The following is a 15,327-nucleotide window of genomic DNA, read 5'->3' as shown; positions in this document are numbered from 1 at the left end:
AATTAATTCAAGTCACATAAATGCAGAAATGAGGCTTCCATCAGTTCTTCGATATCTTCTAGTAGCTTTTACAGAAGTACCGATCCTCTACTAATCTTTAACCAGCTGAGTATACATTTTCGTCAGAACTCTCCCTCATTCTAATAAAAGAATCTGAATAGAATTATCCTTGTGGAATCAATTCAACATTGGTTACGATAATAACTTCATAGAGCAGTAACATATCCCAATTTCATTTCTCGAGTCGGGTCAGAATTTCTCATATAAGTAACTCTCACATGGCTCGTGAGGTACTTTACATAATTTAGGCAGACGTTACTGGTATTCCTTTATGAAATGGTAGAGTCCTAACGGATAGAAAACTTAGGTAAGATCGTTACAGTGAGGGACTCAACCTTAGAGTTCCGGCTCAGAGAAATACGATTGTAGTCTAGGGGCATATACTGATCAGACACCTTTGAAATTCGACCGACCAGTCTATCTTGAAAATTTTAACTCAACCTAAGCTCTGATACCACTAAATGTAACCCCCTCAGATCAATGCAGGTAACCCGATCTGATCTGGGATGTCACATTAGGGCTACTGGAGCGACTCACTGTAAAAATCTCGGAAAACTTAAAACTTTTATTAAAACATGTAAACTCATAAAATGATTTATTAGTATTCAGAAATAAAACAGGTTTTCAGACTCAGATATAAAAAAAATACAATCTACATGCCCCCTAATCACATGTATCATACTCTGCAAGCATCGCCGGAAGAACTCCCTTACTGATGTCGATAGATGCACTGGTACGATTCTTTTAACCTGAAAAGTGAGTAACAAAGTGAGTTTTGGAAAGCTCAGTAATACAGAACTACCAGATGATGCTGAAGAACATATAGATACATATAACATATATTTCCTTATTGGATCAGACATGTACATATTTTTAGGCTAAGCTAAGGTTTCACTGATGTCTCAAGTAGTAACATATAGTAAGTTTCAGTTCAAAGGGAAATATTTCAGGTGACTGGGTTCAGAAGATCAAAATAGGTTATCTAGTGTGTTCCCGCAAAACTAGTGAAATGATACAGATCTTTTTAAAACATATTTTTAAAATTCAAAAACCATAGTAATTCCCCCAACCGAACACGTCCAAAATGTGTAGGTTCCCCAGAACCATACACCCATCACCACATCCAGTAAGGCCCTGAGCACAAAGCCGATGAGACTACAAGTATTCTTCCTCCAACAATACCCCCAAATAAAACATGTTCCGTCCGTAAATGGATATATCAAAAATGAAAAACATAATTCATGTCAGATATCATATCAAAATCCAGGTCAGGTATTAGAACAAAATCCATGTCAGGTATCATAACAAAATTCAAATCGAAAATCAGATAAAATATTCATGTGATTAGGGAACACACTAGAGTTTCCAAATATTATTCAGAGATATTGGATAATCTTATCGGGTAGAGAAACACGGATCTTCAGTATACCGATAAAATGTTGGAATTTAGAATCACTATTAGAAAAGTTCATTAACTGACAGAATCATCAGTTATTCAGAATCCTTTACATCTGAGTTACTTATATTTTTAGATATGACCAGAGTGATTTGAGCTGTTAAATGAGAACAAAGAATCAGGACCTTTACAATCTATGTCGATTGATCGGATTATCAAACAACTCAAGATAAACAGCTCACAAAACTGATATTTGTTGATTGGTCAATTCATTGCCCTTCCAGTGTATTTACTCTTTAATACCAAATATTCTTGTCCATAGATCATCTTCAGAATCATCGTTGAATAGATCTTCCAATGGTCTTTATTTCATTTTCACGCTTCCACGGTATCATGAAATGCTGTCGTGCTTGATTTGTAGTTCATGACCCATAGATGTGATACATCATGTAAGTTCATTCTAGTTTCCAGACTTATCCCAATCACTAACTTAATCCTCAGTCATTGAGGTTACTTAGTTCATTTAGTTGCCAAGTCTATCCCAGTTACTCTAGAGTTTTCCAGAGTAATTCGTACGTTTATGTATTTCGGATATATATTGTATTTCTGGTCAATTCAATTTGGTATTTGTAGTTGATTTGTCTAACGAATATCCACTTCTTAGTACCAAATGCTCTCTAGAGTTGAGCTGATCTGAGTACTTCCATAATTATCATCGATCTAAACTTGAGGAGACGAACAAGCATTCAAATGGTACATATGCCATTCATGTACTGATATAGCAGTAGCGTTGATTTACCGGCTTAAACTACGTTCCATAACTTTTAAGAGCAGTACAACATCCATGTTTTTTTGGATTTCTTAATTAATCCAAGATATTTACTTATTCTAGGTCATAAGGGTATTTTGGTCATTTTGGTGCCCAATATTATTCCAGTTGTTTCAGAGTTGGAAGATATCCAATCATTCCTAATTTGGTCATTTTACAGATCTAGGATATTTCAATCATTTTCTTCCGTCCGATCTTATTATTTAATTTAAACTTATCATCTATTCCAGTATTTTCAAACAATTCTGACAAAAGAGCACCCTCCATAAATTATTCTTCCGGTATTTACTCATAACTCAGAGATTTACGGATTATCAGGAATTTTCTGTATAAACGTGTGAACTTAACGATGAAACTAGTAATTTATCGATTTAAGCATGACTTCTTGAGTACCTTTCCATTCAGAGTCAATTTGGGCTAATTTTCCCTCTCAAGGGTAATTTCATAATTTCTTAACCATATAATTTCGGTATTAAAACTCTTAACAAATATAATTATAATTTAAAGATTCTAGGGTTAATCGATTTTCCGGATAATCTCTAAACTTTAAATTATTCCTTATCAAACTTCTAGTATCTTGTACAAGCCATCTTGGGTTTAGAAATCGGTTATCCATATTTCCTAAGCAAAGCTAGTATTTTCTATACACATCAGTAGTTTCATCAGATCAATATGTCTTTACAAACTTCTTATCCAACTTCCAGGGTCAATTCTTGTTTTTTTATAACATAAGGATATTTTCATAATTTTACCTAATCGAAGTATTCTCATAATTTATCACTTAAACCGTATTCGGTTCGAATCCATCCATAATCAAACAGGCATAATAGACCAATCATATACATTAATGCATTTATTCATTATCAACATGTTCTATAAAGCATAAAGAGGTAATAATGTATTACCTCAATTTTTGTGTCATACTGATCAACCATTTAAACTCCATTCGAACACCCATGATCTTGAAATCAACTTCCAATAATTCCTCGGATACATATTAACAGAAATTTCATTAAAAACAGAGCTTAATTGCGAAAAATAGATCGATTTAGGTGAAAAATCAATGAAAAACAGCTTACCGGGTTCGAATTTGGCGAATCGGACTTCGGAATCGGACTCAGGATGTCAAAAACATAAAATATGAATTTTTGAAAATTTTGTCTTTCTGGGAAAAGTCAACGGTCAACAGTCAAGGTCAACGATCAACGGGTCGGGTCGGGCAGTCGGGTTGGGTTGGACCGGGTCAAACAGGGTCAAAACTGTCCATAACACGCAAGAGCGGCGCGTGAGGGCACGTACGATGTCCGAAAAATTCCACAAAAATTTCTAAAATTATTTTAAGGGATTTTGAGATATTTACCAGGCTCGGTTCACAATTTTGAACAGCGGAAATCTCGATTCTGAAACATCAAAAACTTTAACTTCCTCACCCCCTCACGCGCCGGCGACGACGGAGATAAGAAGGACACCGGCGGACTCAGAACGATGCAAGGAACACGATGGTGTGGGAGGTGTCGAAAACGGGTGGCCAGATCGACCGAAATCGACGAAAAACCAACGACGATCGAGTTAAACCGACGAAACTTCCAGTTGAATTTTACGACGAACGACGTCAATTCACGACGAGAGGTTTGAGGGGTTTTGTTCTCCGGTCAATAACGAACACGATGGTGGTTTCGGATCGATGAACAGTGGCCGAACGGTGGAGAAATAGAGCCAAAAAAGTTGACAGGGGGAAGAGGAAATGGGAAAAACAATCTGGAAAAACCATATTGTTTCGGGGGAGAGAGAGTTTATAATTCAATACATAAGAAAAATAGGTAAATTCAGGATTGGGTCCCTGAATTTCCTACACTTACTAAAATGGTCTGCCAACTTTTCGATTTTACACTTTAATCCTTAATTTCTTCCAAAATACCACTTAAATTCAATACTTTAAAATTTCTAAAATTTAGCCCCTAAATTGGGGTGTGACAGCTGAATTAAAAACAAAATAGATATAAATAAAATAAATATTATTTGATATATTAAGAATCCATGAGGAAAGCACTAGAGTAGCTTAGTACTCGTTTTTTTCATTCCTTAACAAAATAAATAAATACATAAATATTATTTTTTATTGCTATATTATAAATATTGAGCTTGTATCATATAAATTATTTAACATGTTATTTAAAGTTAAGGACTATTTCGATTATTTATTTAAGTTTAGATGTATTTGATGAACTAAATTTCTTTAAAAAATATTTTCTTAAAATATTAAAAAATAAATTGTTATCATATATATATTTTAAAATTTGAATTATCTATTCTTTTAGAATTGCTACTTAAAAATGTTGAAAATATATATATATATATATATATATATCAAAATTATATTTTAATTATAATTGAGGGATCAAATAAGATTTTTTATTAATTTAGCATCATACGTCATTTCCTTTAACAATATTTAATGTTCGGTATCCATCTTTTAACAAAATCCAAAGATTAATGTCAATTTTGTAACTTTTAAAAATTTAATGAAGAATAAAATTATTTTTAAAAAATTTTAATGATAATTTATAAATTTTACCATATGAAAATATTAGTGATATATATCGATGTAAGTCATTAGTGGTGCATATCGTGTGTGTCATGCATTATAGACTCATCCTATCTAATATACAATTTCTCGTTACTACAATCTTTAAAGTATGATTAATTTCAACGAGTAATTATTATTTTATATGTTTTAAAATAAATATCGGTGATATTTATTTTGTAGACTTTTTTATACGATCATTTCTTATTTTTAGGTGATTAGTTTGTGCACTTTGATAATTTTACAAAAAAATATTTAACTTATTTCTTATAATTTTAATATATTTTCTCTTTTGTTTTTTGAATTAATTGTTGTATCATATTTATTAATCGACTAATTCATATTGAATTTTATAGAGACCTATTATGGGGGCGACATTCTCAATCTTATTTGCTCTATTCACAAACGAGGTTCAAACTCCTAACATTTCTTAATGAATCTAGTATCTTATCTCACTAAATCAACTGGTTGTCGGTTATTTTCTCCTTGTTCAATAAATCTAACAATTATTATTAACTAAAAAAATATTTTTTTTAAAAAAACTAAGATTAATTATTTACAAGAAGAACATACTTTTTTATAGAAAAAATATTATTTTTTTGAATAATTGAAGCGATTAAAATATATTATTTATTTTAAAAAAATTAATCTATTAATAAATTGTATGCATGTACAATTAATTAAACTCATATTCTCTAAAAATAACAATACGGAAGAGAAAAAGGGCGATGATGACTTAAATTTGCAATGTAAAACGTGTTGTTGAGGGTGAAATGTAGCTGTCTGTTTATACACTGTTCATCCATGGAAGGGTAGATTGAATTTGGGAGAAGATTCATTTAAGCCAAATATCACGTAAATGAGTAGAAGTCTTTAGGGGGGAAGCAATGAGTCAACACGACTTATTAAATAAGGCTTTGAATCTTCAAACATGCTACTCCTACACGTTATTAGCCAATATTTAGATGTGATCCAATGAGTTATCCACCATTTCCGTAGCCGAGAGAAGAGAAAACAAAAGGGAATGATGGGGTTTGATCGTATGTTGACGGAGGTTGCGTTGTTTGCAGTTATGTTAACACTTGCGTCAACTTCAGTCGCCGCTCAATCAAAACCAGGGTGCCAAAGCCACTGCGGAAATATCAGCATCCCATACCCTTTTGGTACAGCCAACGGTTGCAACATCAGCAGCGATTTTTTCGTTCGTTGTGACACCACTTTGGATCCCCCAAAACCATTCTTAACGTTAGCACAACCCAGTATGATACTTCCTGGTGGTGATGTCCTCGGGGGTGGTGATGCTGAAGTTCAAGTTCTCCACATCTCTCTCGATGGTTATGTGCGCATTAGCTCTAGTGGGAACATAGGTTCCGCCTGTTATAGTTCATCAGGACATTCACCTTACACACAATCCGTTTCAGGGTTCGCCGCCTACCTCTATGAACTCGTCATATCTCATACAAGAAACAAGCTCACGGCCATTGGTTGCGACACTATCATCTACATCAGCAGTTTCTTCCAAGGACCATACTTTAACCCACAAAACTTTTCAACTGGATGTTTAACGTTTTGTGGGGGCTTCGACGATGTGATAGGCGGGTCTTGCTCCGGTATCGGTTGCTGCCAGACGGCTATACCTAAAGGACTGAGGGGTTATGAATACAATTTCGATAGCCGTGAGAACCATTCCAGTGTGCTGAGCTTCAATCCTTGCAGCTATGGATTCGTAGTGGAAGATGGAGCCTATAACTTCTCTGTTTCAGATCTTAATGACACTAATTTCAGCAAAAGAGAGTTCCCACTTATTCTTGATTGGACAATCGGGCGCCAAAACTGCACAGAAGCTCAAAGGGATCCACAAAATTATGCTTGCAAGGCACATAGTGCTTGTATTGATCCAGATAATAATGATGGATATTTGTGCAAGTGTGTTGATGGTTTTAAGGGTAACCCTTATCTCGGCTGCCAAGGTAAAGAAATATCAACTTCTCCATTGCAGATCTGTAACTTTGTGCTCAATATCCTTTTTCTGGTTTGAAATGTTTGCAAAATTGTAGATATTAATGAATGTGAGACACTGAAGCCTTGCACTAGTGTTGGAACATGTCATAACACACCTGGAAGCTATAGTTGTTCATGCCCTGAAGGCTTCGAGGGTGATGGCTGGAAAAATGGAACAGGTTGCACTCAAACCAAATCGAGCCCTGACAGTCCCCTCATTCTTGCTCTACTAGGTTGGTACGTCTAATTAATTGCTACTTATATTTTTAGTTTAAGGGAATAATACATCATTCGAATAAAGATATAACGTTAAAGGTTTAAATCTTGACCTTATAAATAAAATAAATTGAATTGCACGGATTAACGTTTCAAATATATATTATTATACTTTCTTCGATTTTTTTCTGTTGACCAAAACTTCCCAAAAAAACAAGGTCTTTGGAGGAATTCCTCCACTAACTAGAGGTATCAAAGATCAACAATCTTCCGAATAGCCTAAAGTCATTGACAACTCTTACGGATACCAAAATCTACTATCACACGATCATATTTATTTATTCTATCAGCATACGAATAGTCATAATAAATTTAGATCTGACAAATTAGGGGTCAGTATATAAACCTCCATGCAAAATTGAAAAAAAAAGATATAAAATTCATTCTCTTCGCGGCTCATATTCTTCATCTTCAACACACTACACTCTTTAAAATTATCGGTTGCAATTCTTCATCCAAGAAAGGATGAACTGCCCTATAACGGTCGCAACCCATATTTTACCATCAATAACTAGTGCGATGAGCTTAGAACTACTCCACCAAAAGAACAAGTTAAAATGAACCCACAAAAACAAAGCAACCGACCCAACTTGTCGTCCTCTTCGCAAAATCCCTATGATAAACCAAAATTTTCCTGTCAGCGACAACAAACCTTTTACAATTCAACTTACTATCAGATATATCAGGGTGCCTACAATCAAATCAGTCAACAATGCCCCTAGCAATTGTACCAGCAGTTCTCGTACTCTCACGGAAAAATCATCCTGAAAATGTACAACTTGCAGAATGAGTTGCAAAATTTTTAAGCACAGTTCGAAGCCTCTCAGGCGGCCCAACTGCAGTTGCAGCAACAAACTCAACAACAACAAGAGTTGATTCAAAAAAATTCTCCAAAAGGTGTTGATCTCCGAAAGTCGGGGGAGTAGGCGCCGAGGAGAAGAGGAAGTAGGGGCCTTCAATGCTGAGGAGAGATGTCAGCAGGGATAGTTTGACCGTTGGGAGGAAATATTGAATATATGCCTTGACATGTCGATCCAATGGAGCAGGAGTGGAGAAATCAGATAGAAATCATGCAGAGACAAATCAATGATCTCTGGGTTGTAAATAATGTCGAAGGGGATTGGGTTGAAGAGAAGTAAAGTCCTCTCATGTCCTCTCATGTCCCATGTACTGGCAGTTTCCTACTCCTCGCTCTTTAAGCTGTCCAAATTGTCCAAAGAAACCTATTACGGGACCAAAGATCCGATAGAACACCTGTCCATACAAGAACTACATATACATAGTGACAGCCTCTGACAAATTAAAATACTCTTCCTATTATACCAATTGATAATTGATAAAAGATAATTTATCTTGACAATTTTGAAAGTTATTTTAATCATATATACATTTTTATATCATATATTCAAATCGTAGCATAAATGGAATTAATAATATAACTGACATTTATTTTGATTTAATGCAGTTCTTGGCTCAAGTTTAGGGCTTTTGGTTCTAATTGCTGGGGTTTGGAAGCTTTATAAGGTACTGGAGAGAAGAAAGAACATTAAACTCAAACAGAAACTCTTTGAAAGAAATGGTGGGTTATTGTTTCAGAAAAAGTTGTCTTCAAATGAAGGTGGTCTTGATAAAGCTAAACTCTTCAGTTCCAAGGAGCTTGAAGCAGCTACCGATCAATACAATGAGAACAGAATCTTGGGTCGTGGTGGCCAAGGCATGGTTTATAAAGGAATGTTACCGGACGGGAGAATTGTTGCAGTAAAGAAGTCCATGACAGTAAACCAAGGGTTTCTCGAGCAATTTATCAATGAGATCGTTATACTTTCTCAAATCGATCACAGGAATGTTGTCAAACTATTAGGCTGTTGCTTGGAGACTGAAGTACCCCTCCTTGTTTATGAATTCATCCCCAATGGAACCCTTTCTCATTTCATCCATGACCAAAATGAAGAGTACCCAAGGTCATGGGATATACGATTGCGCATTGCAGCAGAAGTTGCGAGTGCGATTTCTTACCTGCACTCATCTGCATCGGTCCCGATTTATCACCGAGATATCAAGTCGAGTAACATACTTCTAGACGAAAAGTTTAGAGCAAAAGTATCAGATTTCGGAACTTCTAGATCGGTAGGCTTTGATCAAACTCACTTGACTACTCAGGTGCTAGGGACATTTGGATACTTGGATCCTGAATACTTCCAGTCTAGTCAGTTCACTGAAAAAAGTGATGTGTATAGTTTCGGAGTGGTTATTGTCGAGCTATTAACGGGACAGAAGGCTGTCTCAAAATTAGGATCGGAAGAAATGAGAGGCTTAGTTTCGTACTTCATGACGGCCATGGAAGAAAATCGTCTACCGGATATTGTTGATGGTGAAATTGTGAAAGATGGTCTAAAGGATGAAGTAGTTGCAGTTGCTCAACTCTCTAAAAGATGCTTGAATTTGGATGGGAGACTTAGACCAACAATGAAAGAAGTGGCCATGGAACTAGAAAGACTTAGAACATGGCAAGGTGACTGCATCCCCATCGATCAACCAACACAATCTGATCTCGTTGTGAGAAAATCCAATGAGACCACTTCATTCTCAACAGAATATTACACTTGCGGCATTACATCTACATCACAAGCAGATGTCCGTCCACTTATGTTGGATACAATTTGATTACAACATCCCCAAGTTTCTACTCTGTTCCTACCTTAATTTCCCCACGGAACACATAGCTTTTTGCTAAAAAAATAATAGGGAAAACTATACAGGTGGTCCTTTTGTTTCCGGTTTATCTTATTTTGATCATCGATTTGTAAAAAAGTAACAATTTGATTACTTATGTTATCGGTCTGTCTTATTTTGATCACTGAGTTGTAAACTCCTGTTACTTCAATAACGTGGCACATTAATAGAAATAGTTAATTTCTAATTTAATCCAGTGGTACTTCAACGAATATTATGTAAGAATTGAAGTTGTCGGCTTCAATGGTATTTGGCTTACGTAAGAATTGAAGTTGTTGAAGATTCGAAGAACAATTTCCTAATTGAATTTGTGTCAAATAAGAGATTGTTAGATACTGACTCAAATTCTAATTAGTATAAGTTAGGTTTATTTTAATTCTAGTGGTTGACGATTATTTGGTGATTAAGTTTATTTAGTAAGAATTATTATTGAATGAATATTTTTGGTGACTAAATATTTGACTCTATAAATAGAGAATATGTCTTAACCCTTTAGAGTTATGAGTAATAATTTTGTTAAAGAGATGTAATCCTTTTGTAGTCTCTACAATTTTTTAGGTCTATGTTGCAAAGATGAGTTTTGTAGGTATATTGAGATACTGATTTAAGATATTTCGAGTTTTAGTATAGGTAACAGATTTATATTGCTACTATTTATATTCTTGCATGCTTGTATTATTGATATTCATGCTATGATCATTATGTTAGCGATATACTATTGAACTTGTGATGCTCAACGTTCGGATATTTTCGTTCGCATGTTAGTTGATTCCATTGATTCGTGGAGCACCGTCAATCTCAGGATTTTCAGCAACTATTTTAGGGTACAGTTCTGACTTCTGAGTCTTGTAGTTGGCACCAGTATCCATAGGACTTCACTAAACTCAGTTCGTAAAACCTTTCTTATTTTGTGTTGTATTTTGGAAACATTATATTGGAGCTCCAATTTTCAGATAGTACTTATTTAAATGTTTTATGGTACTCGTTGGATTTTAAATATTTATATATGAAGTATTCTTGAGAAAAAAATTATCTATTGGTTGTTTCGGTGGCCAAATGTAGAATCTTGAACCTATACATGTGAGGGTGTTACATTAGTAGGTTGAAAAGATATGACCGTCTAACAATAGATTTAACTTTGGAGATCATATGAACCTATCATTGATAACAGTAAAAAAATCATGACCGATCGGAGAATATAGATCTCTAAAAAAATTTGATCAACAAAAAAATTCTTCTGAAGTCTTCAATAAAAATGAATGATAATTTATGTACGATATTGCAGAAAAGAGTGGAGGAGGTACAATAAGTATAATGTCAAACTTCTTAAAAATGTTTATTATGTCCCATTAAAACTGTCCATTATTTGATTTTTTTTGTCATTTTTTAATTTTGACTCATTATTATTTAAATTTTATTATTGATAAAAATATGAAAAAATATATTTTAAAAACTTTCAATCAAGTAATTTTGAAATATATATTTTATAAAATTTAATTGTTTAAAATATTTAAAATAATCATGATCAAAGTTTAAAATTTTTGACTTTTAAAAAATGAATAAGTGACAAATTTAATGGGACGGAGAGAGTAATTTTTTAATGACAAATCTCTTAAAAGTTTATTTTTTAAATTTTTATTTTAATTGAAAAGAAGTAATGGGTCGATGATTATCGGTGTAGTTTGTTTTTATTTTTCTTTATAAGGAATAATTTTTGTTATATTGATTATGATAGTTCGTGAAATATTATCGTATACGTTATATGCATTATGGTAGTTTTTTTTTAATAGTTCGTGGTGTTTATAAGGTAATATTTGTTCATAATTTTTTAATCAATTGGCAATGTATATAGACCTACAAAAACGACTGCTTGAATGCAAGATCTCTAAGAAGAAGAACATTTCATATCACCACCGAGATCACTTGATAGGTTTTATATATTACAATAGTTTTTTTTTTGCTATACAAAAACATTCATATTCTTATATTATTTTTGTAATTACCCAGCATTTTCTTGCGCGTCCATGGGAGCCATTAAGACGTTAGAAATGAGTTTATTGGCATTTTTCTAATGAGTTGATTGCTTTAGATTTTGTTGATTTTTCTTCTAATCACATTAAGGCACTTGTGGTGTATAGAATCTAAAGTTTGAAACGCATCATTTCAAAAATGTTTGTAATTTATGATTGTTTTGTTTAAATAATTAACTGTTCCATAAAAATTTAAGTTATTAAAAGTTAACGAATTTGAAAAAATATTAGTGATATTAAAAATAAATAATATAAGAACATACAATATTAATATCGTTAGATTTATAAAAATATATAAATAATTTAATAATATAAAATATAAAAATTATACATTACAATTAAATAAAATTGTCTTTTTATTTTATAATGGATATAATATACATTAAATAAAATAAAATTGGGTGGGATTTGAATAAAGGATTTTGGCTACCAATATCCATTTTTAAAATTCCCTATTATTTTTATCCAAACAAGGAATTTTATTTTTAATATTTTGAAAACCTTGATATACACACTCTAAGCATATATTTGACATGCGTCATAATTTCTCATTTAAAAATGTTTTTAATTAAGTGACTTAATTAATATAATTTTTAAGTTCGAAAGCATAATTGGATATGCTTTTTGCATATAAAGGTTTATTATTTTTAAAAAAAAATGGGATTTATAACCCTTAAGTCTAAATATTTTTTATGATAATAAGAAAATAAAATAAAAGTTAAATATTATAATTTAACAAAAACTATAAATTAATCATAAATAATTAATTTAAATTTTTTAAGGAAATATTGTTTATTACTTTTACTTAAAGTTTGTATTTCATAACTTTTTAATAAATAAAAAACTATAATTAAAATGACAAAATTATTACACGTTAGCATTATAGGTTAATGTTTAAGTATTATATCAGACGTTCATTCCCAAATTTATAATGACAAATAAAGAAATAGATAACAAATATAAAACGTAATTATTATTCATAGTCTAATGGGAACAGTATAAACGTGAAAGACTCGTACATGTCATGTCATAGACTCGTAGTGCTCTTATTTAGATTGATGTATTCATATTTTTATTTTGGTTTCATAATAAAATTTATTTTGGTTATTAGTACAACAATTCATTAATATTATTATTTAGAAATTCTTAGCTCCATGAGCACGTTAGAAATTGATGGATTGGTGGGCACCCTCGGCCATTGACAATGGTGTCGGCATATTCCTAGGGCCAATTACAATAACATAACTAACTGAGGTCATAAAAATTAATTTATTCATTTTGATTTAGATAAAGAATTGTGTCTGATTATTCAATGAAAAAAAAATCAAATAGATTAAAGACAACGATAAACAGTCGTTCAAAGAAGGTTAGCCTTAAGTCTTGTATAGCGATTTAAAAATTAGCTCTTAATATTTATATCAAATCTAGATTGATGATAATTATTTACAGATTGACATGTTAAATGAATCTAACTGTCAAATAATAAATTACATATCACGTGAATATATCGATAGTCGCGTAAGGTATAATAAATGTTTAGAAGATATGAAATTTTAAAGATTTTGAGGAACTACGAAAATCAACATCAATATTATTAAAATATAACCGTTAAAGACCCGTTCATGTCATGTCTATAACTTAGCATTTTTCCCACTTTACATTGAAGTTTCATAGTGATTGAAGCAGCTCTAATATTGTCCTATAAATAGCCAATGTGTTTGATTACAGTTAGCAGTAACACATCCTTAGGGTGCGTTTGGTTCACGGAATGTAAGATTATCAGTGAGAATAAAAGATTATCAGAGAATAGGATTACTGAGAATGTTGTATTTTGTGTTTGGTTGGTTTAACAGGAATGTAAGATTACCGTGTTTGGTTAAAGTAATAAAAGATTATTGAAATGTATATTTGACCAAATTGTCCTTATTATATATTTGTTTTTTTAACAAGTTGAATTCTACTATAATAATACTATAATTAATTTATATATTTTCTTTAAAAATTTAAATTCATAAAATTTATATTTTTTTTTACAAAATTGAAAAGATAAATAGGTTTAATGAAAGGGTAAAATTTTATTTTAACCCCTGAACTTCATATAAAATTTTAATTATAGATTTTTTTTGTAAATCTAAAATAGTTTAAGGAAAATTTTGTAATTTAACCTTCGTAGAATTTTTATTATTCAACGACAGAAGAATGATATTTTTGGGAAAAAAAATTAAGGGCATTTTAGTCCAAAACGCTGGTAATCCAACAATACCTAAGGGAAGGGGGTAATCACATTCCCGGTAATATACCCCAAAAAAAAATATAGATTTCATAAGTTTATTTATGATTTGATGAGGAATAGAATTATAAATGCATATAAACTGATTTAATATTCGGTTTGTATAAAAAGGTAGTTGTCCCCAAAAATAAGTTAACTTATATTAGTCTTATCCTGATCAAAGAGTTTTTTACGCAAAAGAGAAAACATATCTTCTAGGCAATCTCCAACGATAGATTCAAATATGTTTCCGTAAATTTAATATTCTATTCTTGATTATTAGATATGATATATCATAATTAGATTAGTTCATTGATAAAACTCCAATCAATATACAATTCATCATAAAATCATGACCAGACCGAAATAATGCTATATGCATTCTCATTATGAGAAAGGGTCATTCAAATGTATCTAAATAGTGATTCATATTTATTATTATTTGGTTTTAACAAGAAACGATAACTGGGATCCCTATGAGCATATTAATAACGCCATGAAGACGTTAGACATTGGTTGATTGGTGGGTATTATTGAGTCAAGGTATCTCTTGGAGTAATTACAAGAACTTAAAATTCTTAACTCCATGAATAAGATAGAAATTGATGGATTGGTGGGCATTGAGCCATTGATGGTGCCGACGTATTCCTGGGGGCCATTCATTCATTTATCATGGAAGGAGTCTATAAATTAATTAATGTTGAGAGCCAGCTATGAAAATGAACCCCAAAATATTATGGAAATCTTGAGACATTAACTTAACTACTTCACTAACAAAATGCTAAATAAGATTAATACTAAATAAACATTAAAATTAAAAGTGATGATAGGAGAAATGTTAAATTTCTCATACCATGACTTCCTTCTTAGTATCATTCAAACTCATCTTTGTCATGCTTTTATCTCACTTAACTACGAAGACTTGGAGTCAACTATTGGTGTAAATGTCCCGGCCTACCAGACTTGGACTAACTATTGGTGTAAATGTCATAGCCTTTCGAACATGGACAGACGCAAAAGCAAGATTTTATGTTAGAAGATAAATTCTAAAATTTTGAGAAAGGATATTTTATAAAATTCTAAAAAGATAAATACAAATTATCTATAAAAAAATTCAAAAAATATCTAAAATATATGACAATTTAAAAA

General features: G+C 32.0%; 1 protein-coding gene across 1 annotated transcript; it reads left to right on the top strand.

Moving 5' to 3' along the window:
* The first annotated feature begins 5,826 nt into the window (after positions 1-5,826).
* On the top strand, positions 5,827-9,925 carry LOC120213165 (wall-associated receptor kinase 5-like). Its single transcript, XM_039211309.1, has 3 exons — positions 5,827-6,839; positions 6,927-7,103; positions 8,612-9,925. Exons 1-3 carry the CDS (start codon positions 5,894-5,896, stop codon positions 9,808-9,810), a joined length of 2,322 nt encoding a protein of 773 aa, XP_039067240.1. The 5' UTR covers positions 5,827-5,893; the 3' UTR covers positions 9,811-9,925.
* Positions 9,926-15,327: the final 5,402 nt, after the last annotated feature.

This window comes from Hibiscus syriacus, unplaced genomic scaffold (assembly GCF_006381635.1).
Source record: "Hibiscus syriacus cultivar Baekdansim isolate YM2019G1 unplaced genomic scaffold, ASM638163v2 tig00110020_pilon, whole genome shotgun sequence".
Lineage (NCBI taxonomy): Eukaryota > Viridiplantae > Streptophyta > Magnoliopsida > Malvales > Malvaceae > Hibiscus > Hibiscus syriacus.
This window is presented reverse-complemented; position numbering and strand designations above follow the sequence as displayed.

Excerpts from the sequence above, each read along its gene's own strand:
- LOC120213165 (XM_039211309.1), top strand. The coding sequence starts at position 5,894 with ATGATGGGGTTTGATCGTATGTTGACGGAGGTTGCGTTGTTTGCAGTT. Across the intron at positions 6,840-6,926 it reads CCCTTATCTCGGCTGCCAAG|ATATTAATGAATGTGAGACA; the intron begins GTAAAGAAATAT and ends GCAAAATTGTAG. Across the intron at positions 7,104-8,611 it reads CCTCATTCTTGCTCTACTAG|TTCTTGGCTCAAGTTTAGGG; the intron begins GTTGGTACGTCT and ends GATTTAATGCAG.